Source organism: Seriola dumerili, unplaced genomic scaffold (genome assembly GCF_002260705.1).
Source record: "Seriola dumerili isolate Sdu_G_001 unplaced genomic scaffold, Sdu_1.0 BDQW01000088.1, whole genome shotgun sequence".
NCBI classification, from domain to species: Eukaryota; Metazoa; Chordata; class Actinopteri; order Carangiformes; family Carangidae; genus Seriola; species Seriola dumerili.
In genome coordinates this window covers 11,229,830-11,253,772 of record NW_019174343.1, presented here as the reverse complement: position 1 = coordinate 11,253,772, position 23,943 = coordinate 11,229,830, and the positions used below count along the sequence as shown (strand labels likewise).

The following is a 23,943-nucleotide window of genomic DNA, read 5'->3' as shown; positions in this document are numbered from 1 at the left end:
TCTCACTTAATGAGGTGGCAAGTGTCTGATTCATGCAGAATGGGAGATGACCATAATGACTTAAGTAAACTGTCATCTATGCTGGTATACAATAGATATTCTATGATGTACTGCTTTGGTAGAAATTGATTGTCACATGTGTTGTTCTGGTTAACATATGTCCTCTCTCATTTGTTCTCCCATCTAGTTGTTTCCAGAGACAGGGCCCAGACAGGGAGGAACCATGCTGACCATCACAGGCGAGAACCTGGGTCTGCAGTTCAAAGACATACAGAATGGAGTCCGAATCGGCAAGGTGACCTGCAACCCACAGGAGGACCAATACATCAGCGCTGAGCAGTACGTTGACACTATCTCTGTCTCCATCGCTTCACTCCTACACCTCACTCTCAGGCCTCTTGTTTCTGAGACTCGACGTCCCTGCATGTCTATGTCCAATATTGATGTTACACTGAGCGCTAGCCACAACACTGTGACTCTCTCTCAGACCTCTCTTTCACTAAAACCTCTAAAGGTTAAATGCTGCTTTCCCCTTTTAAACAAATCCAATTCCTCACAAGTAGGTTCATGCTGTGTTTAGGACAAGCTAGTGCAGTCCATGAAAATCTGACAGCAGCTGAGTTTAGCTCAATCAGAACAAAAATACCTTGTGCAACCACCTTCATCAGAATTAATTTTGCCCATTCTGGGAGAGATTTAATGACTTTTGAAGTGGCTGGTATATATCTTGAACACTCTCGTTGATTAAGTTATATTAACTGCTTTCTGGGAAATTCTGAATCACAGTGGGTGCCGTGGGTGGAAAAGCAGTAAACAATCGTAGCTCTCAAGTTCCCTTCTTAGGTTCAGTTTATTGGACATGACTAAACTCTTTGTCTCAACTGTAAACAGGTTGCCTCATTGCAGTAATTTTCTTTTGTGCGTATGTAAGTAATAACATCACCATAGAATCATCAATTAGATTTCATTCACAATCGAAACAAAATGACAACCACAGCCAGTGTGACGCTGGTGCTCCATTATTACAGCTAACCACAGACATTGAGGCCTTCAGAGAAACTATTAGATTAGTCACACTCTCTGTTTTATGTTGACTTCATCCAGAAGCAGAGAAGAGACAATTTAGGACGAGGAAAAAATTGGGGACGCTCGTCACAGCTGGAGGTGTCCTCAATGTTCTATTTCCAACTATGTAGCTGTCATCTGTACACAAATGCTCCATTTGCTGAGTTGTGCAGCACAGTCCCAGCAGATTTTGTTTTCTCTCTGCCCCTTCACTAAGAAGGAAACAGAAGAAATGTGACTTTGATGGTTTGGCAGTCAGGACAACATAATGCTGTGCAGCTCTCACTAGCGATGACAGGTGTTCCCAAAATGGGTTTAGAAAAATGGCAGTGACATGTCAGCCTTGATTTATAATTTATATTAACATATATTGTCATATTCACACAGAACATACTATTTTTATATGTGCCTCTCAAGCGGCAGAGTAATCAGGTTGTTTTGTGGTGTAACTTTTTTTTTTTTACCACATGTGCATTTTGTCCTCACATCCAAAACTACTAAAGGTGTCGACGTTTAACCCTGTCAGCCCTTTAAAGTTGCATTGGCCTGTTGCCATAGCACTCACAGGAAGAAGAGGTGGAGGAGCGCGCGGCTGGCAGTGAGGCTGTCATGCTAATTAAAAGTGATGTTAGCCATACGGCGCCATTAGTGGCCTGGTTGCTCTCGTCATCCCCGTGACCCTATCAGAGCTGTAGAACTGGAGACAGGACAGGGTTATGGGACTGACAGCACAGGTCAAAGGTCAGCTGCTAGAGAGAGAAGGAGGTGCACTGATTGTTGGGCAAAATGTACACAATGTTCACGCTCCAGCTTTGTCTTTCTTTCTTTCTTTCTTTCTTTCTTTCTTTCTTTCTTTCTTTCTTTCTTTCTTTCTTTCTTTCTTCCAGCACTTGCACTTCTTACAGCAGGAACACGCTCCCTGTTTCTGTGATTGGAGTGGAATTAAATTGCAAATAAATGCGGCTTTCTTTTAGAACACTTGTCATTCACCTCAGTCATTAAATATTTACTAGATGGATTTGATCCCACATTGAGAAAAGTAAATCATTGCCACTAGTGAGAAAACAGAATCCAATATCCGTCTTTTTATTGCCTTATTAGTATTTTCTGTGTGACAGTTTGACATATGTCTAATTTTTTAACGATCACATTTCACCTCAGTCACTTGATTGAGTGAGATATAATTTATAATGTTGTCATCTTTACAAATGTACCATGAACTTTCTGTCTTTCTAATCACGTAATAACAGCTAAATGTAGCCACCTGTCATCTGTGCAGTAATGATGCAAGTGAAGCGGCAGTCTCTAACTGAGAGCTGTCCAGCATTTTAATCACGGCCCCCGTCATAGTGGGAGACCAGGGAATAAATGAAAGAGAAAATAAAAAACAATGGAAACACACAGCATCGGAATTTGAAATTCATTGTCACCGCACCGCTGCAGTTGCCATGGCCACCTGCAGGGAGGATGGAAGCAGGAGAGTTAATAACTCATCTAAGGGAACTGGGGAGGGGGTTGAGATGTGTAGGATATGAGCTTGTTCAATTAATCAGCCTCTCTCACTTTAACCCTCTCTCGCTTTCTTTCTCCTCCTTTCTCTACCTCCGTCTTTCCTCTGCACTCTCACCCTTTCCCTCCGTCTCATTCATTCGCTCTGGCTAATTAACAGTCAAGTGTGTCTCCAGTGGGTGAAACATGAAGTAAGTGTGTGTGCGTGAGTGTGTGTGTTCTCCCTGTGGGCTACACCGCCACTCCTCCCCTCACTCAATCATTTCTCCAGTGGATTTTCATTTGGCCAGCCAGCGCCCAGGGCCAAGTGCGAGGCTTATGGTTCTACACTACGCACTGATGCAGACGCGCACACACACACACACACACACACAGACGCGCACACACACACACACACACACACACACACACACACACAAAATTCCTCCCTTTCTTAGCGCTGCAGATTTCCACTAATAGAGCATTTGGTCGGCTTTTTGTTATTTTTATGAATAAGGCAACAGAAATACTTTATTCTGAGCTACTGGAATGTTTTTCTGACTCAGACAGAGCAGAAGAGAAATGTTGCACTATCATCTGTTCTGTACTGTTTCCCCCTCTGTTTTCGTTTCATCACTTTGTCATTTTGTAGATAAGCTTCTTTCTTCTGAAAAACCGGTCTTATTCTTACACATTGAAATGAAAACTTTGCATTTACTTGAGTAGTATTCTTAATAAAACTCATCTCTCCACCTCTCTGTTTCCCTTTTTCAGGATTGTGTGTCGGCTCAATGATGCAACAGGTTACAGGGTGCAGGAGGCTCAAGTGGAGGTGTGTGTGAGGGACTGCATTCACCCTGACTACAAAGCAGTCTCAACCAAGGCCTTCACCTTTGTGGTAAGCGTTGCTAATTCAAGATATAGCTGAGACAAAGCTGTATGGATGTTTTTAATTTGGCATTTGATATCCACAGTCAAGCCAAAAAGTCATGCTTGACCCGTCTGTCCTCTGTCTGTGTGTCGCTCTTCAGTCTCCGTACTTTAGCCGTGTCCAACCTTCCACCGGCCCGCTGTCTGGGGGAACCAGAATCACCATTGAAGGCAGTCATCTCAATGCAGGCAGCGCCGTATCTGTGAAGATAGGACTGCATCCCTGCCAGTTTGAAAGGTTTGTGAATCTAAAGTACTCAAAATATCTCTAGTTTTTTGTTTTGTTATTTCATAGTTGACAACAGTATGTAGCATATAATTATTATATGTAACATATAATTCACATTTCATCACAAAAAAGTTTAGGAATGACTAGAGAAATGTAAAGAGGCAGATTTCACCAGGAAAAAGGACAGTGAACTTCCATTGTAATGCACTAGAGGCAGGGAGTGTGTGATTAAAATCTGTCCAAACAGTGTTACTGTAGCAAGATATAATCAGATGTAGCTGATTTCACTTTTAGAATACAGAGCTAGTATTGCAGCCATGTTTAGTTTACCTCTGACACTGTGAAGTTTTCTTTCTGGACTGTGCTGCTCTATACAATTAAACTTTACAAGTAATAATGCATTGTGTTACTTCCTTTTCTGGTCACTGGCTTTGATTTGCTGTTGGTCTGAAAAATGCAGCCAGTAAGAGGAAGGCCTGCAGTACTGTAATTCACTGCAATTGTGAGAATGACAGTGTAGCCTTTTCTCTCGGAAGCTGATATCACTGTTCAGTTGTGCTGTGAATGACTTAAGTGCGTGGCCCACATTTTGTCAGAGATATGACTATAATTTGAAAGGAATGATATGGTGTTGCTGGTAATTGGTAACTCACATTTTGCCTGCTTTGAACCCATGTTTGAAATACATAATTTTTTTTCTTTAGTTTTTAGAATAATCTGTCACTGTTATCTTCCGTTGTCACTCACCCTGCAAGAGATTGTGCCAGGATTTCAAGAAGAAGAGACATAGATCCAATTTGATATGACTCTAATTCCTCGAGCCAAGAACTCTATTGTTTCTTTGAGTCCCTTCCTGGCAAACTGACAGTGAACTGAGCTCTGTACTAAATCTACCCATGTATGGCGTCTGGCAGATGGCAGAGAAAAGACACCTTGCAGAAAAGATTGTTGGTGAATTAAAACAAACACCTATATACTGAAAGGAATTTCAAGGCAGAAGCTTTCCTGGTCAAGATGACAACTGGCAAATAGGAAAAATGTTATAAAACTACTCGTTCTTCTTCTCGTTTCTCTTTTAGAGCAAATTCTCCAAAATACTGGTGTTTTTATTATAGTGGTTTCCTTCTCTCAGGCAACAAATGACAGTTTAAACTAATGAGCTTGGACCTCTCAAGTTCTTTTTATATCATATCAAAAGAAAAGTAAAGGCCAATTTAAAGCTCTGTAGCACATCCTGAGAAAGGTGAACATAATAGTCTTGGCCTTTCATTCACTGAGCTGCAATAACCTTTATGGCCAAAGTAATGAACTGGTTGAGTCCATCTCTTTAATGTGTCTTTGTATTCAGTGGGGCCTCTGCTTTAATCAAAACCTATTTACCCCGAGTCACTCATCCTCTTATCTCCCTCCGCAACCCCGTTTCTTACCTTGTCTTTTATTTCTCTCTGTATTGCCTCTTGGCTTTCTTTTGTGTGGCCGCAACCTTGTCAAAAATACGTATGTGGCACCACAGGCGCTCTTGATGGCGACAGTGTTGTGAAAATGGTTTCCATGGAAACACAGCACTAGTGGAATGTGGGAAACCATTTTTTTTGGTATATTGTCCTTCATTTCTTTTCTTCTGTCGTCATCCCCTCTTCAGTCCCCTCTCAGTCTGAGGACGCTGTTGATGGTGCCTCCTTGGAGACAGCAGAAATACATCTAACAAAGAAGCCTGATTCCCATTTGTGCTTCTTTTGCCGTTTTTGCTCAGTCGTCCAGCCCCACCCTATCACAAGCTGCCGTAATAGAGCCGCCAAAATAGGTTTTCACTCTTTCATCTCCTCCATCATATTCCATCTTTCTGTGGATTTCACTTTCGCAGCAGATAACGGGGGAGGATTTGTGTACAGATCAGCTTGCTCTTCTCATGTTCAAAATTTCACACTGCGCCGTCTGCCATCATGCCCGCACAGTGCACACACACCCATTTACACACACTTATAGTGCACTGTAGGACGTTAGCAGACCCTCAATGACGCAAAACACATACTTACACAATGTTAATCTTCTAACTGTACTATAGTTATATGCAAATTCCCAGACCTCACAGTACAAACGCACCTGTTCAATACAATGATTACGCACATACGCAGATAAGGCGCGCGGGCGCACACACACACACACACACACACACACACTGCCTCACAGGTAGCCATACACCCGCTGCTGGGCCAGCAGCGTCTCCCTCCGACAGGGGGGAGGGCACTGTGGAATGAGCCACTGGAGTAGAGCACAAAGTTTCTGGCAGCAACACAAAGTTTCCCAGCAGGTCACAGCTGGCTGCCTGTCTGCTAGGGAGGGAGTTACATCACACAGAGACACGACCAGCCTGATCTGCCACTTCAGATCTATCAGCCAGAAAAAGCGCAGGAGGGAAGGAGAGACAGACAGAGAGAGAAAGAGAGAGAGAGAGAGAGAGAGAGAGAGAGATAGAGAGAGAGAGAGGGAGAGGGCTTTGAAGTACAGCATTCTGTGATTTGGGCTGATGAAACCACGACTGGACAGACTGAAAGATGTTGGCCTTGTGGATAGGCGACTATGTCACCATTATAAGTGTGTGTGTGTGTGTGTGTGTGTGTGTGTCTGCACTTTTGTCGCATCTGATAAATAATTTATGAGTTATTTAAGGGCTGAAGTAGGATTTTTTTTCCTGTGTAGTCTTTTTTTTCAGTGCGTCTATCTCAGAGCCTGTCAGAGAGTGAACTCCTAAATACTCAAAATCCTTCTCAAGAACTTACAGTGTTGGTCCTTGGAGCACACAGTCCACTTTAAGAGAGGCCTTCATGGAGCTTTGTATGTAATATCTTTCTCCCCTCTCCTCCCTTACTCCCTTCATCTCCTGCTATTCCAGGCGGAGTGGGAAGGAGATAGTGTGTGTGACCCCGGCAGGACAATCCCCAGGAACCACTCCAGTCATGGTGGACATCAATTCTGCTGAGCTGAGGAACCCAGAGGTCAAGTTCAACTACACAGACGATCCCACCATCCTCAAGATCGAGCCTGACTGGAGTATCGCCAGGTGAGGAGCCAATCAGAGCAGAGATGAACCTGTGTGTGATTTTCTGTGTCAGAAAAAGCCTGAATGATTGATTTATTCCCAATATTGCATATATGATACACATCAGCTCTAAAAGTGATTTACACTGAATAATTCAGAGGAAAGATTTGAAAACTGGGAAATATTGTGTTTTTGCAAGTTCTGCTGCACCATAGAGCGAACTCTATCAGGCATATGTCATTATCTATAATTTACATCAACATAGTGTTTGATCTACAATTCTTCTTGATGTACATCTATAGAACAGATACAAATATATCAATACATTATTAATACCTTGTAGTGGTTGTGCCATACATTAGTGCCTTATTTTCTCAAAAGTGAAATATGAACTCTATGTAAAAGGTGATAAATGTATTATTCTGCTGGCACACTCCCTGACTGGGTCTGGGAGAAAAAACTATTGCTCTCCATTTTCACACTCGCCTTGCTTTTCAAAGGCATATTATTTATTCTGTTTATCTTTATGATTCAAAAGTAAATCTTTGAGAGGAACAGCAGTAAAGGAGGCTCCTGAAGCAGTGCATTGCTAGTTGATGAGGTGCAGCAGAGATGTATCTGTAAATATTACTTGACTTATTGAAATGAGACTACATAGCCACAGGAAGATTTCCTGTGCAAACACAAGCTGTGTTGTGGAGGAGAAAAAAAAAGCTTGGAGCTTCCAAATGCTAATGGGCTCACTAGCATGACCTAGAAACTCCTCTTTTCCACAGCTCAGAAATGAAGCTAGCACATACACACAAACACAAACACTGATGACTGTCTCATTTACTTAAAAAGTATAGTTCTAGGAACTTGTCATACATTACTTCCAGAGTTTTTTACCGTACGTTTTTCTGTTGCATTTACTTAAATTTGGTATTCAGATAATTGGCGGATCCCAAAACATAGCCAGAGGTGAAAAAGTAACTTGTCTGTTTTAAGTCCGCACTTCCTGCAGTTACTTCATATTAAAAGCCTATCAGGAAAGGGGGGTTACCATAGACTCTCTGAATCCCAGGTGAATAAAAGGAATATTGTTTTGTTATTAAAACAACTCTTACTTTTACACAGTGTATCACTGATATTTATTCGGGAGTATCACCTGTTAGGGCAGCTCACATTAGACTTTTCCACCACAGACACATTGTCTGTTCAGACAGCATAACAATCCACCACCGCATCATCGCAGGGGGTTGAGGTGAAAATGGGAGCTGCGTTTAAAACTCTGCAGGGAGACAAAAGTCTCTCATCACGCGAAAGAGGTGTGAGCGGATGAGAAGTCTCATTTGGAATGGGATGAATGAAATGTTGAGGGTAGGCGAGGGGAACGAGAATGAAAGTGTTGGCTCTAGCCTTAGGGGGAAATAACCCCGGCACTCGGCTTGTGTTTGGTGTTTCACTCAGCACTCCCAGAGGAGGAGGTGCATGGTTCTCCAGGCCAATCACGCTTTTATTTACCAAGCCATTTTGTCGCTGCGTCCCCTTTGGTGACCCTGTTGCTGGGGCTATTTCAAACGGCACAGAGCCTGCCTTGTCCAAAACACAAATCTGACATGACTGAGACTTGCTCTCCCCTGTTCAAGAGGACGTTCTCGGGCTAACAACATGGCTACATGGCAGTGCAGAGATTGTGTGACACTTCATCTTGTTGACACAGTGTAGTACAGTGTACAGAGTGTATCATACAGTGTGCACTGTATTTGTGGAAAAGATTCTTATCCCCTCCCGGAACTACCTTTGTGGAGTGCTGCCACTAAAGCAGATTTTTAAAACAGATTGTGAGCTACTGCATGTTAACTGTTACCTTAAATCTCCTAAATTGACCACTCAGTTTTCACACCAGACTCTTGACCAATTTAACATCTGTCAGGCTCTTTTAAGCCTCTCAAAAGCTGTGAGCCTTCGTTCTCCTCACTCAACTCCCTTCCTGCTCCCCGCTTTTTCTACTTAAAGTGTTACTCTTGCCTTAAGATCTGAGCATGGCCTCATCTTACTCCTTTAGACACCAGCTTCATCTGGCCTCATCAAAACACAGCCATCTTTGAGGATGTGTTTTGTCTTGTCTGGCCTCTCTGCATGTAGAGTTACATTTCAGGGTGCTTTCATTCCACTGTGGATTGGATGTAATGTCTAGTTGGGTAGATCACAAGTACTGACCTATTACTACTCAGGAAAAACACCAGAGCCACTGATGTGGTCGATATTCTTATATTCTTGTAGAAGACACTTGAACAATAATACAGAATATGTTCTTTTTCTGGTGTGCCATTGCCTGTATTAAACGTCGGGATACACCAGCCAGCATATCATCTGTATAAAATGTTTTTTTGTTCATTGGTGCCAGTGGTGAGTCACAGTGGCACTGGGCTTCAAGCCTTGTCTAACCCCACTCCAGTTTTAGGTTGTATGCTAACTTATTTAGCTGTTGTCAGAACACCTCACATCAGATAAAGTTCAGGCTCTCGGGCCAGCAGAGGCTGTCGAGAAGGCGATGTGGGGGAATAGGACTCTCACCCATATTACCCATGTCTCTGCTGGTCAGCGTCACATAGACCTGAATAGGTCACAGGTGTAAAGGTTACAGAACATGCCAGATCACTGACAGCGGTGCAGTTGTGGAGTGTATCTCATGCTGAAAAATACCACTGTGCAACTTTAATAGACTCTGAAAATATCTCCCCTGGCTTTGGAGAGGTGGTGAGGAGAGGCCAAAAGCTTCGGCTCTCAGGATTAATGCTATATATTCGCTTATTCTTCCCTCCAGCCTCCATATCGGTTTAAACAAGCTTTTAACATTCATGCAAGGGCTTTAGCATTACTATCATTACCTGAAAATGGGCTTCCATGAATAAGCAGGCGAAAGGCTACAGCAGGAGCGAGCATTAATGGTAAATCGCCAACTGGAGGGCCCTCTTGGCTCCCACAGAGAACAGATTTATTAACATTTATCTCTACTGATACGACTGCTGAATAGTGTATGGACTTGGATCCTGCAAGAAAAAGTACAGCAGGAGACACATGAATATGTGACACACAAGTGCCAATAGAAGTGTTTTATTTTCCCAATAGCATTGTATAATTATGTTTACCTTTTCTCTATAATATGTTTTGTTACCTCTTTTTTTTTTTTTTAGTGGAGGAACCATGTTGACCATTACCGGGACCAATCTGGCGACCATCAAGGAGCCTAAAATGAGAGCCAAGTACGGATCTGCCCAGTCAGAAAATGTAAGTAGTTAGATCAAGACACCCAAGAGTTTTTACTGACAAAACAGGCAGTGAGAAAAAGGCAGTGACTTGACTGGCTAGTGAGACAGAGTGAGAGCAATATAGATACATAGGTGTCTTTCTCTCTCTCACTGTCTCTCTACTGTCTCCCTCTTTGTGGAAAAAATGATTTTCAGACGATACACACACTCCTGGGACACAGACACTGACGCACACACCTGACCCGTCGGCCAACCAGCCAAGGGCCCATTTTCTGTTTGTTTTTGATGTTGAATTTCCTTTTAGCAGTTTAACCTTTGAAATGTCAACCAGCAATAAAGCGGCTCTGGCAAATCCCCCTCTCTTCACCTAGCACCACAGGGCTTAGCTAACCTTTCTCCCACTCCTGCTCTTAGCTGAAAGTAAAAATATCCCTTCCTTTTCCTTTGTCCCCCTCGCTGCAGTCATTTTTGTTTTGCTTGGTTAATATTTCTGTTGACCTATAAACACAGTTTTGTTCTGTTTCTTTGGGATTTTACACACCTTTTTGAGTGTGAGCATGTTAGCATGTGACATATAGAACATATTGTAAGGCTATAACATGCTGTGGAGCTATGCAAAGGTCTCTTTAGCCGTGCTGTGTTATCGTTAACAGCTACTGGCTGACCTCTCTTGCTTCTCTGTGTGTCATTACAGTCTAATTTGTTCTTCGGTGACTGATTTAAGTGTCGAACCCCACAGGGGATTTCCGGATGATATCAACACTGATTACAACACTGATGTTATTAAAGCCAGCCTCTTCCTCATTATGTCATTACGGAGACATTTAATCACTCACATCACATAACCGTGTTTCAGCCACTGTATATATTGCTGATTATGTATTAGTTAACGTACTTTATGGAAGAATTTAAAAATGCACCATTTTTTTTATTTCTAGCCAACAGTGTGAACAAGGTAGAAAGGCTGTTGGATGGGAAATTAAATAACCTCATCAAACTTTATTTAACTATTTATCATATTTTCTCTCCTGCTCTCTATCCCTCCTCCCTTTTTCTCTTCATCCTTTTCTTCTCAAATTCCCCCGCACTCGTCCTCTTTCTGTCTCCCTCTGTAGAACTGTACGGTTGTCAACAACACCGTGATGGTGTGTCTGGCGCCCTCTGTGGCTGGATCTGACAAAGGCTTCTCAGAGGCCGGCAGCAGTCCTGATGAGATCGGCTTTGTCATGGATGACGTGCGCTCTGTGCTGGTAGTAAATGAGACTTTCAGCTACCACCCGGACCCCGTGTTCGAACCTCTGAGCCCCTCAGGCATGCTGGAGCTGAAGCCCAGCTCACCACTCATACTCAAGGTAAATTGCCTCGTGCTCTTAGCATTGATCTGTTTTGGCCTTGTCTCTTCCTGGGTTTGTTTTACATCCATCATGTTCTTTCTCTTTTTATTCTTCTCTTGACTTTGCTTCATTTTTTGTTTGTTTTCTGTTTTCCCGTCTCATCCCTCCCCTGTCCTTCCCTGCCTTTCTCCTCTCTTCATCTTTTCTGTCTTATTTTTTTCCTTCTTTCCCCATTCTGATTACCCCCTTTGTCATTTTATTTCTGTCCTTCTACCTTCTTTTCTTTCACATAGTAGACCAGGCCTGAGACATTAGGGCTTCTAATGTCTAAGTGAATGATGTTAGGATGGACTTTGCCATGGCTTTGCATTAAAACTTTTTTATCAAAGGTTACTCTGTAAAGGTGTTGTGAAACACTCCAGGACAAACTGAGGTTAGCTGAGTCTTAGCACTCAGCTGGCACACTAGAAGAACAATATTAGCCACCAGCAGCATGCCAGTAATGTTGAGTATTGTCAACACTGTTAAAAGCTCAATCTCACAAATAATTATGTTATAAATTCTGCAGTGACCTCAACATCTAACACAACTGATAAGGCCCTGACAGGCATTTGAAATGATTTGCTGCAAATATTCCTGTACAGACACTTGTTCCTCTCGCTTTGAGAGTTTTTTTCTTTCAGATATACCCCAACCTTCAAAGATGTTACTTCTCCACCTGCTGTATCCAATGTGGTTTGGAGACCTTTAAGAAAAATAAAAGTCCATTCTAAAATCCCCTCCTCTTTAAAATCAGGTGCAAAGGAAAGTAATGTTTATAAAGTGGACCCATGCATTGCTATGCCACCTGCTCAGATTCCTATCAGATAACTTCTGAAGAGAGACTTCATAGCCATGTTTACTCTTCAGCCATAGAGGTAGTATGCGTTTAAATCCCGAGCGCATTTGCCCCACCCACACACACTGTCTCTTGTCGTTTCACCTCTCCCCTTGAACTTCAAAGCCTTTCAGGAGCGAGAGGGAAAATCATCATCATGCAATTTCATGGAAAACTAAAGCCTTTTTTCTCTCGGCCAATCAGGGTGAAGTTTTAGAAATGAAGAATCACGCCTCTCTCCCCTGTAACTTTAAATATAATTCTATAATGAAAAGCTCTGATTGCCCCACCATGCTCCGGGTAAAGAATTGCAGAAATAAGCAGCTCAGAAACGGCATCCTATTAAATAATTGCAGAGAAATTAGACGTTCATCGAGATTTTCCAGCAATTAATTCCTCCCACTCTGCAAAGCATAAAGAGTTAGGATGTAGTAGAGAAGAGGAGATGGGGGTTTTCTGTACAATTTATTGACACTATCTCCCAACCCCAGCACATTTTTCCTTGGACATAATTTTTACCTGTGGCTAAATTTAGTAAAAGTCACATTTGTAACTCAAGAATAATACCACTGACTGTGTAATTAGGTAGGATAAGTAGAATGAATAAAAGATTGTCATATTTCTGGTGTCTAATCCATCAACTCTGCAGTGTTTTCTTCACTGGACTGGAATTTCTAGACCAGGACATCTCTTCAACTTTTATTCAAGTTTTCCTCAATTAAAATCTCGATCCATATTTTTGTTTTTAACTCATGTTTGTTCAATTTATATGAGAGGCAGCATCAAGCAGAAGCACTGTTGCTATGGTTACGTGCAATGTAAATTACCTTGCACAGTGATTTAAGGCTGTGGCTGAACTGTTGACAGACACCTACCAGCCAATCAGAATGAAGTTTTTTTCTCTCTGTGTGATTATTATTCTATTTATGTGGACCACCTTAGACTCGGACCTTCTGTAAGTAAGCGGCGCATGTGTGTGTCTGTTTCCAGGGCCGTAACCTAATTCCTGCAGCCCCAGGAAACGCTAAGCTGAACTACACGGTGCTGATCGGGGAGACGCCCTGCATTCTCACCCTGTCTGAGAGCCAGCTGCTGTGTGAATGGCCCAACCTGACCGGAGAACACAAAGTCACTGTAAGTAAAACTTTGATACTTTTGTACAGGACTGTTAACTGAATGTTTTCCCATTGTGTGACGTGTTTTTCTTTCTTAGATTAACATAAATTTGTCGCACACTGAGCACAGCATTGTGACATCCAGGGTTAGCTGTTCCAATACAGTCATACAATGCCTAAAAAATGAGCATCACCCCTCTGTAGGTTACATTTTTCTATCATAAGTACCTGTTATTTCATCATCGCTCTTGATTTTTTTTTCTCTCCACTTCAGGAGCATCTGGCTTTCACATTTCTTTCAGCCTCTCAGCCCGTCTTCCTCTGCAGCTCCTGTTCTCTCTGCTGTTTTTGCCATGTTATTCATCCATCTTCTTTATGTCAATCCACTTCCTGCTTTTTCATTCATTCATCTCATTCTTCCCTTCTCATCCATCAGACCTAAATCTCTTAAATTACTCTAGATTTCTCTTCCCCCATTCATATAGCCGCATGCACATAAACACACACACATCCCGTCTCTTATACCGCTGGTGGTGTTTGCGACTGTATTTATGTCTTTGAGGCTTTTGATTGGTCTCGTTTGGCTGCCATCCTCCTTGGGATTTGAACAGTATTGATATTCAATAGAGACCCAAAAAAACAGCTAGTGGGCGTGAGAGGTCTGTGTCTATTTTTACCCTCCTCCATTTAGTATTTTATAGACGTAAGCCAGTTGAAGATGGAATAAAAGGGGAAAAAAAGGGGGGGGGGCTTTTTTTATTCACATGTTCTGCAAGCCATAACTGTTCTGATGTGATATGGTTGAAAGTCGTGTGTTCTGCTGGTTCCAAAGACAGCCTTCAGGCTTAGATGTTGCCTTCCCTAACTGAGATATAAAAGGTTTTAGGGAGTTATGGCCTGCACTTGGCCCGACACTGCACAGCTCTGTTTGCCAGAATAATTGCAATGTGGGATTTAGCTTCGGCACCTTGCATAATTTTTTATTATTATTTTGGCTCTATAGCAGTTATGGCCAGGAATAGGCCAGAAAATTTGTAATCATCATGTGGAAATGTATCTCTTATAGATAAGATTTGAAAATGCCAAAATAATGTTTCTGTACAGTCTGTGCACGATTCTCACACTGTGCAAGGTATAATGTTTGTAGCAGAAGCTAATTTAGCTCCGACTTGATGTAAAAGAAAATGTGTTGCTTTGACTCGGAACCTGTCAAATATTGCTGCAAACAAACCCATTATTTTTTTCCCCCCGTGTATGTGTGTGGCATCCCTCATCTACCTGCTCAACAAACAAGGGTGTAACTTTTCCGTTTATGTCTGTCTGCAAGGTTCGTGTTGGAGGCTTTGAATACTCACCAGGGACCTTGCAGATCTACTCAGACAGCCTGCTCACCCTGCCTGCCATCATCGGTATCGGAGGAGGTGGCGGCCTGCTCCTGCTGGTTATCATTGTGGTGCTGATTGCTTATAAGAGGAAGTCCCGGGATGCCGACCGCACGCTTAAGCGGCTTCAACTGCAGATGGACAATCTGGAGTCCAGGGTGGCCCTTGAGTGCAAAGAAGGTGAGTTTGGACAAAACCTGGCCACAAGGGAGGGTGTGACTCTAGCTGCTCAACTCTCAAAAGTTACTTATATGGCACTGGTATTCCCCTAGTTGCTTTTCATACTCATACTTTAAACTTTCTCCCCAAGTAACTCCCACATCCCTAAATAACTCTTTGTAAATCTCTCCCTAGCTGCAGCTTTACCTCAAAAGCTGCACAACTCGTCCTATCCATTTCTCTCTCTGCTTTCTTTCTCGCTCTCTATTTCTCCCACCCTTTTGCTGCCAACTGTCCCCCTGCTGTTAGGTGGCAGCGGTGTGTGTGTGTGCGTGTGCGCGTGCGTGAGAGAGAGTGTGTGTGTGTGTGAGTGAGGGCGTTGGTGTGTTTCCAGAGGAGTTCTTTGATCTGAGCCAGCCACCAGATGTTGGCTCTCCACCCCATGAGAGAGCCGCCTGGCTGGCCTCACTATCATCCACAGTGAGAGATGGAGGTTAGATAGACACAGGGCACAGAGAGGTGGGAAAGTCAGGGGTAGTAAGGAAGGAGGGGTTTGAATATGACTAAAGAGAGACTTACACACCAGTACATTAGCATATATTCATTTGACAGGAGACAGCATGGATCCAGTGAGAGCCTAGTGATGCTGTTACTGGTTTGTCTGGCAAAAGAGAGAAGCAGATGGGGAGAAAGAGCCATGTTTTGTCAAGGTAGAAGAATGTGTGAAATAAAAGAGATGATATTTCTGGTTCAGCTGCATCAATTTCAACCTTCTTTTTTTTTTTTTTTTTTTTTTTTTTTTTTTTTTTGTTATGTGGGTGCAATGCTAACATTGGTGGAGTAACTTCTCCTAGCAACCACTACTACAGTTTCTATGTCAAAGTGACGTTGGCATGATGGATACGTCAGACTGAATAAATGAAGCAAAATGATATTTCAGTCAAATTATTAGACTGTGGTAAATTCACACATCATCCACACCCCCAGATTGTAACGCCGTGTCATTCATCTGCTCAGAGGGTGACTGTGTGTGTGCACTTCACGCCACTCCCACTGACACTCAACTCTTCATGTCCTGCTCTTTTGCAACTACCTGCAATCTCACACACACACACACACACACACACACACACACACACACACACACACAAGTCCACACACACAGTCACACACAGCCACACAACAGGTCAAACAATGATTGGCTGGGGTGTGTGGCGGTGAGTCCACATGCCCTGACCCTGTCTGTCCTCCGCTGTCAGCACTGTCTGGAAGACAACAAGAGGATGGATGGAAGGAAGGAGACGAAGTGAGGGAGATAAATAAGCCGAACAACTTGTGAGAGGGGGAGGAGGGGAGGAGGAGGGTGAGGGCATAGAAGAAGAGATGTATAGGAAGATTATGAGAGGGGAAAAACAGCAGGAAGGGAAGTGGTGATAGAGAAAGGGAGGGAAGAAGTTGGATATGAAGATAGCAGCAGATAAAGAGAGGAAGATAATTGTAGATAAATATTTGGTTGCAGAAAGGGATGGCTGGACAAACAAGGGGACAACATAGAGTGAAAAGAGAAGAAGTGATTTGAATATATGGGAGAAAGACAAGAAGATAAGTGATGGATAGTAGGAAGGTGGAATAAACCATCTTTTTTTGGGAAGTCCTGGCCCAGAGGTAAACAGGAATGTTGTAGACAAGCAAAAATATTGACTTATAGATGCACTGATGAAAAGAAATTGAGTGAAAGATTGGGGCAGGGTAGAGAAAAAAAGACCAATTAGAGATGCAGAGAGAGATGGAGGGCATGAGGGAGCTAACAAGAGGGGGGGGGGGCAACAGAAAGATGGAGGGATGTAGCAGAGGAGAAGCAACCATAGGGGAGGGAGAAGTGACCTCTAAGATGTGACTTTGGGGGGGGGGGGCGAGGCGAGAGATAGGAAGAGAGGGATAGGGTGACACAAGCCATCTGTTAGTCTGGGCTTTAGTTCATTATTTGTTTGGGTTGTGTATCCATGTGTTGATGTATTTTGGATGACGCTATAAGGCACGCACACTCACACACAGATTCAAGCTAATGTAACCATACAGCGGTATATTTCCTTCTGAAGGGAGTTCTATGTTTATGAAATAGAATCAAGGCAGTTTACTAAACGCTTCAGCTCTATGCACTATTGTATAGGATATGAGTGGGAGAATGGATTTGATCCCATTTGTTCCATCTAGATGTGACTTGTGAAGCCAGTGGAGTGTACAGAATGGGGTCAGAACACAAAGAATAGAAAAGTGTGTAAAAACATTGACACATGCACTCACATAAATCATCTGGGCACTAGGTTACGTGTTCAGCTGTGGGGCAAGACAGGAAAAGTGTGTGTGTGTGTGTGGCTGCAGGAGTACAAGCATGTGAGGTGGCAGCGTGTAATGTGTGTGTACTCACAGGCTCATGTTCCTGTGTGCAATTCCATCCTGAACTCCCCTCTAGCCACTGAGCACTAGAACACTTTCCTCTCCATCCTCCCTCTCCTCCTTCTTCTTCCCTCAATCTTTCTCTCCGCTCTCAGCACAGAGCGATCACATAATGCTGCTTTTCACTGCTACTCCTCCACACGCCTCCATCTTTTCCTCAGTTTCTCCCATGTTGCCTTCTTCTTCTCTTAAACATGCTGTTTGTGCAAATCAGCTTGACGGAGGCATGAACAGTGAAAATAAAGATTAGGGCTGGCTCAAGAGTTGCAGGTGTTTCAATTCTGAATTCTGAAACATTGCCCTATTTTTGGGGGGAGAAAAAAAAATTATCATTACTTCAGAGTGCAACTCAAAAATGGGAGGGTTTAGGGCCCTTGGTGGCTCACCTGGCAGAGCATGTACCATTAAGGCTTAGTCCTTACCACAGCTGTCATGGATTCGAATCCGACCTGTGGCCCTTTGCTGCATGTCATCCCTTCTCTATGAAAAAAAAAAATTGGAGGGTTTGAGCTGGTAATGACCACCTTTTAAAATAATAATTACCAACTTTTACACCAAAATAAATGCTTCTTAGCTATTTACTTTTGCCACTTGATTATATACATTTGTGTTTGAACCTACATTCCTTCTAAACATCAATCACAAGGTGCTGCAGATGAAGATGTGCTTAACACTCGGATGAATAGAAGAAAGTGGAAATATAACAGACCTTGTCTTTTAAATGAGTGCTTTGTGTTCAGTCAGAGCCAACAGGACTGAAGACTGATTATTACCAAAAATCAAGACAGTAATCTTGAAGATTATAATTTAAACATTAAAATTTCCAATTCTTTGTAATTAAAGTTTGTGCTTTATTGAAGAAATCTGTACATCACTTGAAACTTATGACATTCACATCTCCTTGTCCTCTCTCTTGTGCAGCCTTTGCAGAACTGCAGACGGACATCCATGAACTCACCCAGGAGCTGGACGGAGCAGGAATCCCTTTCCTGGACTACCGCACCTATGCCATGAGGGTTCTCTTTCCTGGGATTGAGGACCATCCTGTGCTCAAGGAGATGGAGGTACGGGTCAGTAGAGAGCTCTCCGCACACATGCACACACATACACTCAACAGTCTTGATGAATGAAAGTTGTTCTGTGTGTGTTGGTCTGTGTATGTTTTAGATGTGCAATTTGAAATGATCTGTTTGAAGAGTTTAAGCATTTTGAGTGTGGCGACAAGAAAAAGGTTTTTCTTAGAATTGAGAAATTCGGGGGAGATCAGTGTGCCGGGAAGAAACTTTAACACAACTTTTTTTAAAGGAAGGGCCAACTCTATGTAACGTCTCTGACTTTAAATTATTTCACACAAAACAGAAGTTTTACAGACTCAGCTGAGTTATGAATCATGTCAGAGGTGGACTATGTGAATGTGGATAACAAGGCAGAGGAGAGTTCAAGTACTAGTAAGAAAGAAAAAAAAAAAAAATTTTTTTTGGGCAAGCTCCAGTTTGATGTAATACAGCAAAGGGACGGTTCTTTTTTGGGGAGTGAGCAATGTCTGAGCTCCACTAAGACTTGCTGCGAGTGATAGATTGCTTCTACAGGACCGAGCCTGTTTGAGGCTCCTGAAAAAGTAATGTTCACACGTTCAATAAAACACTCTCCCCTGCACTACTGCTCGTTCCTCAAGACGGAACACACTCTCACTCACATGAGCCCGGGCTGTGTGGACACTGTAACGCAGCATGTACACGTACTTCCACCATCATCTCCGTATACATTAGACTCTCACACGTACATTTCATGGAAATGCACACTCGCGCTCTGCTGACATGCATGTAAGGTGGCGGCTGCAGGGTCGGGGCTTTGAGACATGCAATATCTGCTCGTGCTATCAACTTTATTCCAAAGGGATAGTGTAGCACGACATTGGATTTTCATTTGTATGGCCCAGGCAATCACAGGCCACAGTAGTGCGCTAGCAGGCAGATCAATTTCTTATTACAGCATGAAGCTCACATTCTTACTTCAAACCTACGTTCTTCTCCCTCAGAGGGGGGGGCCTTGCCCGTTGCTTTGAGAGAGGAAAAGAATCGGCTGAAAGGAAGGGGCAGTGAGGGATGGAGGGAGGTAAAGAGAGAAAGATACAGTGAACAGGCAAGAAGGAGAGAGGATTGGGACAATAATACACAGAGGCAAGAGTGTGAACCGTGAAAGCCTTGTTTTATGGACGTATATGGAAACTGTAACAGGATCTGCGGCAGGATTTTCCCTATATGTAGATAAATATTGTGGAAATATAGTTGTGAGTGTGAATGTGTGGCTCTTTTCCCAATGTACCCCTCATCTGATATTCCTCACTCTCACACATACTCATTAATCCATTTCTCAACTATAATTCATAACCAATTCTTTTCTTCACATCCTCTTCATCCTGTTCTCAACTTCTTCATCTGCCCTATCTCACTCATTTCTGTGTATACGTACCTCTTGCCCCCCCCCTTCTTTTAATGTTTGCTTCTTCCTTGCACTCGTTTCCTACTTTTCTGCCTCTTTCTCTTCTTCTCCTCACCCAATTTCCTGCTTCCTTTACACTACCTTCTACCCCTTTCTCCATCCATGTCTACCCTTTAATTTTCTCTTCCCTATGTCAAACAAATAACTACCTGCCCGTGATTGAATCCTCTCTTCCTCTCCTCACACTCGCACTCCTTCCCATCATCACCTCCATCCCCTCACCTCCAGGTCCCTGCCAACGTGGAGAAGGCCCTGACATTGTTTGGCCAGCTGCTGACCAAAAAGCACTTCCTCCTTACCTTCATCCGCACCCTGGAGGCGCAGCGGTCCTTCTCCATGCGAGACAGAGGCAACGTGGCTTCCCTCATCATGACGGCGCTGCAGGGCGAGATGGAGTATGCCACGGGCGTCCTCAAACAGCTCCTGTCCGACCTCATCGACAAAAACCTGGAGAGCAAGAACCACCCCAAGCTCTTACTCAGGAGGTACGAAAAGAGGGAGGGAGAGGGGTTTAAACTGGCTCAAAGTCTTCATAAAATCATGTCACAGACAGGCACAGTTTAGTTTCCCCACTGGGGGTTCAAGTTGGAGGTTATGTCCCTGTGTGTGTGCACGTGTTCAGGCCTTTGTTTGGCATACTCCTGACTGGGTTAGAGGCACACCACTGAAAATGGGCACCATGACAATTTAGCCTTTAAAAAAGAAAAAGAAAAGCAACTAAAAAAGGTTTTTTTTTTTTTTTTATAGACTTGTCATTTGTCATTGTTCTCATTTCCTGTTGTCATGGCAGTGGTAAAGCACATGCAAAACCAATCAAATCGTAATAATAATTATGTTGCTAAAAAAGGGAGAGAATAGAAAATGATAGAAAACAGAAGATGATTCTCTGCAAGAATGTCAAGCGATTAGTTTTTTCACCGCCCAGCTGAAGGCAGGGAACAGTGATTGTAGCTTTTAGAGGCGTATATGTGACGTTACCTCGTCTCTATCTCTCAACTCTGTCCCTGTCAGAGAGGATTACACCCCTGAGCACACACACTCTCCCAGTGGAGCCGCAGTCAGACAGACCTCTCTCTCCTCACACACACACAGTGAGAAAGGTAGAGGGGGCAAGGAATGTACAGGGAGCGAAGAGGACGATTTACAAGGAAGGGTGTGAGGATAGAGAGAGAGAAAGAGGGGGAGAGAGAGAGAGAGGATTGGTAAAGGGGAAAAGATGTGCAGCAGTAGAGGGAGAGAATTTGAGGTGAAAAGGCAGCGAGTATGGAGCACAGGGAGGGAGGGAAATGGTGATTGACAGAAAGAGAGGGCAAAATGTCTACAGGGAGACTTGGGCTGGAGGCAAATTGGTAGAAGGAGAAACATATGGGGGAGATGGAGGGGAGGAAGAAAGAAAAAGAAGACTGCAGGAAGGTAGAAAGGTGCAATGTGGAGAGAGAGTAGATAGGCAGAGGGAGAAAAGAGAAGTTAAAATGAGCTACTGCAGACAGCCAGGCAGGAAAAGATACACGTATTTAAGGAAAGATACAATTAGAGAAATGGCCTGTCTCCAAATAAATTGGAATTAGACATTAAATGATAAAAAAGTTATGTTTTTTTTCTTTCCTCCTCCTCCTCAGAGAGATATTTAATTAAAAATCTAATCAAATAAATGACTCTCATCCAGTGTGCCTGTGTGAAGCCTTTTCCAATCCCCTCTTGGGGCATACGGTCACAACACGCTGTCCCTGTTAACTACACTAGCCTAGGGAGCTGGCATTAATAAGCTCGGCAATTATTACACACATGGTTCACCCTGTTTTGGTCTTTTTACTGCAAAAGATAGGCTTTAGAAAATTTTATTTTTAGACATATACACAGAAAAGGAGAGCGACTTAATAGTTGACTCCCATGTGGTTTTCCATCCCCTATGGTGAAACGATGCTCTTGTATCGGGTTCATTTGGTTTGATTTGTACATTATAGGCTCAGAGACACTGTGTGTGGCCAGGAAAGCTGCATCAAGCCATTCTGCTGTAGCACGTTTAAAAACTTTGGAACAATGGGTGGTGTGACGTATCCGTCCTAAATGAGATGATGTTACAAGTCGCCCACTATCATGTCTTGACATGCCCAAAAGCGTGTTCTGTCCAGGTGTATTCACCTCCTTCGTCCTTCAATCCTTCGTTCTGCCTCATCTTTCATCCGTTATATTTTGCTGACAGCCATGAAAAAAAAAAACTGCTCCACATACATCAAACAACACTCAACAGTCAAACAGGGAGGCTTGCAGCAGCGTAGGAGTTCACGTCTTGTTCCTGCTACAGGCCTTCACTGGATTCACCAGCACATTGGCCTAGTTTCCTCTGTGTGTCTCTTTACTATTCCTCAATTGTCACAAAAAAAAGCAGATTTCCTGTGCAGCATTGACAAGAAAATATCATCTTGTACTGTCATTTCTCAACAAAATGTACCTCACCTCACCTTTTTGCACCTTGAGCCTTGTTAATGACAAAAAAAGAGTAATATTTACCTCAAAACTGGGAATGTGGCCCAGTTACACAACCCAGTAACCCAGCAGAGAAAATTCCAGATAGTTCTCGTGAATCCCTCATTCATCCAAGAGAAAACAAGGAATGGATAATTAAGTCTTCCTGATTCTCCCTAATGTCTAAAGGAAGGCTGGCTGACGATGACCAAGAAGGAGGAATACTTTTTTTTTTTTTTTTTTTTCTAATAGTTTTGGTTCTCCTGCCCCCCACCCCCCATACCCTTAGTGCTGGTCTCCCTTTCAGCTGTTTAACAAATTAGACACAATAAGTCCATTAATTACAATGCCTTTTAATTGCTCTGTTTTAATTTCGCTCATAAGTTGTTCACGTGTGTCTGCTCAAGAGCGTGCACGTGCAGAGGTTCCCCTCATTACACGCCAGGTTTGTGATTAACGAGAGAAGTTAGCGAATTATACTAATTGCTGTATTTTTAATGAAGACGAGTGAGTTTGTTTGTTTGTTTGTTTCCTTTCACTGTCATCCTCTATTTTTCCTATTATTTCCCTCTCACCCTCACCCGTCGCTTTCTCCTCTCTCTCTCTCTCTCTCTCTCTCTCTCTCTCTCTCTCCCCCCCTCCTCCTTTCATGTCTCACCCAGGACGGAGTCAGTCGCTGAGAAGATGCTCACCAACTGGTTCACCTTCCTGCTTTACAAGTTCCTCAAGGTAAAATTGTCTACCGCACACACACGCACGCGCACACACGCCAGACACACACAACTTTTGAAGCAACTCTAATACAGCTGGTGTTGAGAATAGAAAAATGCCTCACCAGCACACACACATTCACAGCTGCAGCATTAGATAAGCGAGAGGCAGCAGGCTACCTATCCCTTACCTCTGTCTTTCATGTGGTAAATTCTCCAATTTCTCCGAATTGAGGAATCTGCAGAGTCTGAAGCCCTGTTCAGACATAGCTGGTCATGTTGTTGTGATCGCTGTAGCCTGTTGCACTAACCTGTCCTCTCTTTGTGTCCCTGGCTGGATTCTTTTAGAGCCAGGAAAGTGTGTGTGTGTTTTTTGTTGCCTGTATGCATACTTGTGTGTTTGTATCCCCCTTCTGAGCTTTGGGGCTTAGCAAAAGAGGAAGCCAGAGATCTTACACAAATGTATTCTCTCATTTCTCTGTCTGTCTGTCTCTGTGTCTGTTTGTTTTCTTTCTCTTTTTGAATTCCTTTCCCTCTGATATGGAATCAGAGGGAATTATTGAGGCTTAAACTGTGCTAAATTCTTGTTTCCACACACACATTCTCCACATTCAAACATCACTGCAGCTAATCAGTTAGCAGCAGGGCCTTAAACCCCCGCCAGGACAGGCATTCTGGTGGACAGCGAACTAGCCAAGCCCACGGGGGTCCCAGTTAGCATCTGTGTGTGTGTGTGTGAGAGAGAGAGAGAGAGAGTGTGTGAGAGTGAGTGAGTGAGTGAGAGAGAGTGTTTTTGGTGTGCATGCATGTGTGTGATTTGGCTCCATTTGCCAGACCGGACAGCCAGAGTTGGGTTCGGAGACAGGGGAGTGGGTCACCAGGGAAGCTGTTTGGGATCTTTTCTAACAGCTGTGTTCATGAACTTTTGACAAGAC

The 23,943-nt window shown here is 43.2% G+C and overlaps 1 protein-coding gene across 1 annotated transcript in view; it reads left to right on the top strand.

The window, feature by feature from the left end:
• The window catches only part of plxna1 (plexin A1), a 160,455-nt gene that overhangs the window by 113,886 nt on the left and 22,626 nt on the right, over positions 1 to 23,943 (top strand). The window contains exons 12-22 of the mRNA XM_022745052.1: positions 188 to 339; positions 3,328 to 3,451; positions 3,585 to 3,721; positions 6,606 to 6,773; positions 9,932 to 10,025; positions 11,122 to 11,358; positions 13,208 to 13,351; positions 14,660 to 14,894; positions 18,252 to 18,394; positions 20,061 to 20,317; positions 22,961 to 23,027. Coding sequence (XP_022600773.1) covers positions 188 to 339; positions 3,328 to 3,451; positions 3,585 to 3,721; positions 6,606 to 6,773; positions 9,932 to 10,025; positions 11,122 to 11,358; positions 13,208 to 13,351; positions 14,660 to 14,894; positions 18,252 to 18,394; positions 20,061 to 20,317; positions 22,961 to 23,027 — 1,758 coding nt within the window. The remainder of the gene's footprint in view (positions 1 to 187; positions 340 to 3,327; positions 3,452 to 3,584; positions 3,722 to 6,605; positions 6,774 to 9,931; positions 10,026 to 11,121; positions 11,359 to 13,207; positions 13,352 to 14,659; positions 14,895 to 18,251; positions 18,395 to 20,060; positions 20,318 to 22,960; positions 23,028 to 23,943) is intronic.